General features: G+C 53.8%; 1 protein-coding gene across 1 annotated transcript in view; it reads right to left on the reverse strand.

Moving 5' to 3' along the window:
* Positions 1-3158, reverse strand: part of SLC25A48 (solute carrier family 25 member 48) — a 48116-nt gene that overhangs the window by 34024 nt on the left and 10934 nt on the right. The window contains exon 2 of the mRNA XM_019642154.1: positions 2560-2818. Coding sequence (XP_019497699.1) covers positions 2560-2818 — 259 coding nt within the window. The remainder of the gene's footprint in view (positions 1-2559; positions 2819-3158) is intronic.

Here is a 3158-nt window from a genome sequence, read left to right on the forward strand (position 1 = left end):
GTGGGTGTCAAAACAGTAGAAGAGGGTGCATTTGCCAGGCACCTCTGCTCACAGGGAAGAAATGGAGCCTCTCTGTGCCTCAGTCTCCCCTCCGTAATAGTCAAGGAATTGGGTGGTTGTAAAGATTAAACACACACAAAGCTCTTAACACAGTGCCTGTCACATAAGGGCTCAATAAATGTTGGCTCATGAGCTCCCGCTGCGGTGACCAGTCTGGCTTAGCCCAGATCGGAGGCTTGAGGGGCAGAACTGAGGCAGACACTCCAATCTTGGTGTCTACCTTCCCTCCACCCACTCGGGTAAACCATCCGTGCCTTTGCACTGACAGCTAAGCCCCGTGACCAGGCACTAATGACTTAGACCTTGGCAGGGCTGAGCAATGTTTGCCTGCAGGAACCTCCTTGGCTTCTTATTAAGAGGCTTCCTTGAGCTCCCAAAGTCCGGTTTCTGCCACACTGGGAAGGGCAAAACAAACACGTGTGCATTTTTCTATTGCTGCCTCAAGGGGTCCCTGCCTTAAGTATAAGAGAACCGGTTTCCTCTGGTACCACGGATGGGTGAACTGACTACCTGAGGTCACAGGCAGGATCCCATCCACACAGGAGAAGTGAGACACTGCGAATGCCTCCTACAGTGGAGAGGAACAGGGAGAGCACACAGGTCCCCACATTCTCACTGCTCAGAGGGCTCTAGAAGGGTCTGGACTTCCTGGATGGGCAGTCTGGAAAGCCCCAGCCTAGCTGGGCCATGCCCCAGGTGAGCAGGCATGGGTGACCGCCAGTGCTGCCATGACCAGGTGCACGATCCTGACCTTTAGGCGCTTCTTCCAACCCTCCTACCACCTGCTCCAAAGCCCTTCCTGATCTCCAGCCTGGCTGAGAGCCCATCCCACTCCCTCCCACCCACCATGTTTGAAGTGACCCAATTCGTGTCTGCTTGTCTGCTGGACAGAGCACCACAAGGGAGACAGTATGGAGACTTTTGCTTATGACTGTGTCCCTATCACCTAGCCCTGTGCCTGGTTATACAGCAGATGCATAACTACTGTGTACTAGGTAAATGGATAGGGCTAACAGTCAGACCAATCTCACACTGTCCTAGTGGGTATTAAATGAGATGGTGCACATATAGCACTTTACACAATGAATACTTAACAACTTTGGCAGTTGCTAGTAGTGGCTGCTCAGCTCCCTAAAATTGAGGCTGCTGCACACCCAGCTTTGGGTTTGGCTATTAGCTGGCTGATCCCCATCCTTTCTCCAGTCTCCAGAGGCCTCTAGCCTGGCCTCAGGAACCCCTGTAGCTCAGGCCGTGGCCTGCCAAGTAAGCCACCATTCTAGCACCCTCTGTGGGGAAGATACGGGTGGGTGAGAGCAGGACAGAGGATGGAACCAAACACTGTCAAGAAAGCTCACCAATTAATTTGCCTCAAAATGTCCCAGGCTTTCTGAAGAAAGGCATTACTTGAGAAACACTTCCTGTGGTGACCAGGCTGGCTGTGCCCCCAACCCACACACATATACGTGCACGCCTGCCCCTGATTCCTCCCCTTCCAGGAACAAAGCGTTCAGGATGTGAAGGAGGCTGGGCTGCCCCCAGGAGTGGAGGAGCCTCGTTCCTAACACTCTTCCAACATCTGGACCCCAAAGAACTTTAAGACTTATGGAGCGATTTCCTCTGCACCAGAGACTAACAGGCTTTTCTAAAGTAGACAGGAGCAGGAGGCCAGCTGAGCACCAGCCTCTGTGGACAGAGGGGTCACACACAGAAGGCTGCCAGGGGGAGGGGGCTTATACAGGAGGGCTGTTGGCCCCAATGGGATGCCTGAGGTGACAGGAAGCAGCGTGGATCCAGTCCTTCCATTATACAGAAAAGGAGACCCAGGAAGGCACAGTGTCTTCCCTGAGGAGACCTTGAAATTAGAGCCAAGAACCAAACTCCAAGGTATTGAAATTTCTACTGTAACTGGGGTGTTGAGGGCAGGGAGAGGGGCACCCCCTTCATGCCCATGCAGCCCATCCAGGTGCGAGGCTCCCCGGCTGCACACTCCCTGGCATGTAGGGCAGGCATGGCTTTGAGAACTGTACCCCCACACTTGCTCTAATACACTGCGGTTGCCCTTTTAAACTTCTTAATAATTTTTGAACAAGGACCCCATGTTTTCATTTTTCACAGAGCACCGCAGATTATGTAGCTGGTCCTCACTCACCAGTCATTGATGGTGTGTGATGGTGTGTCCCTGAATTAGTGTCTTAACCTCTGGAAGCCTCAGTTTTTTCCTCTGTAAATGGAAATAGCGAGAGCTCCTACCTCACAGAATGGCTAGAAAGACGAATTAAGAGAACATATGCAGAGCTCTTAGCAGGTGCCCAGGAAATAAAATAACTTAACCAATGAGTATTACTACTCTAGGTACAGTAACAATAATTATAGATGATGATGTGACCATGGAGATACCCTGCTCAATAAAAAGGATGTTAACCACCGCACCCCAGATCCGGTGAACCAGGAGAGGATCACGGATGCCCAGACACCAGGCGCCCTCCCCTGGCCTCTTACCTTCCCGGAATGGCTGTGTTTGCATCTGCAGCCTGATCTTGATGAGGTCCACGGGCGTGCCCAGCCCGACGGAGACCACGCCGGCCACCATGCTGGCCAGCAGCAGGTCCGACAGGCTGTGGGGCGTGCCGGCCCTGGGCTCCCTGCACTGTTGCTGGCTGAGGAACCTCTGCGTGTTACTGAAGACTCCAAATACCACGGAGTTGTAGACAGCGATGCTGGCCAGGGGGAAGGACATGCCCTTGAAGAAGCCGAACACCTGTGGGGAAACCCAGGGGGAGGAAGTATGACTGCTAGGGCCTGACGCAGGCAGGTGCCAAGCTCCCCACGCCATCCTGGGCACAGACCCTGCCCTCCTGCAGCCTGCGGGCTGGTGGCGAAACACTACAGAAATAGACCAATGTGCCAGCGAAGAGGATAAAAGAGGATACTGGTGTGATAGGGGAGACAGGAGTGAGTGAGAACATTGCTGCCCCGAGGAGGGACCGGCTTCTCATGAAGCCTTGTTGGCTAAGCAGTGGGATCCTGGGCCTGGGACCCGTGTTTGCCACCAGAGTGGCAGTGCTCTTGGGCTGTGGAGCCCTGGTGAGCAGGGGGCT

This window comes from Hipposideros armiger, unplaced genomic scaffold, assembly GCF_001890085.2.
Source record: "Hipposideros armiger isolate ML-2016 unplaced genomic scaffold, ASM189008v1 scaffold_66, whole genome shotgun sequence".
NCBI classification, from domain to species: domain Eukaryota; kingdom Metazoa; phylum Chordata; class Mammalia; order Chiroptera; family Hipposideridae; genus Hipposideros; species Hipposideros armiger.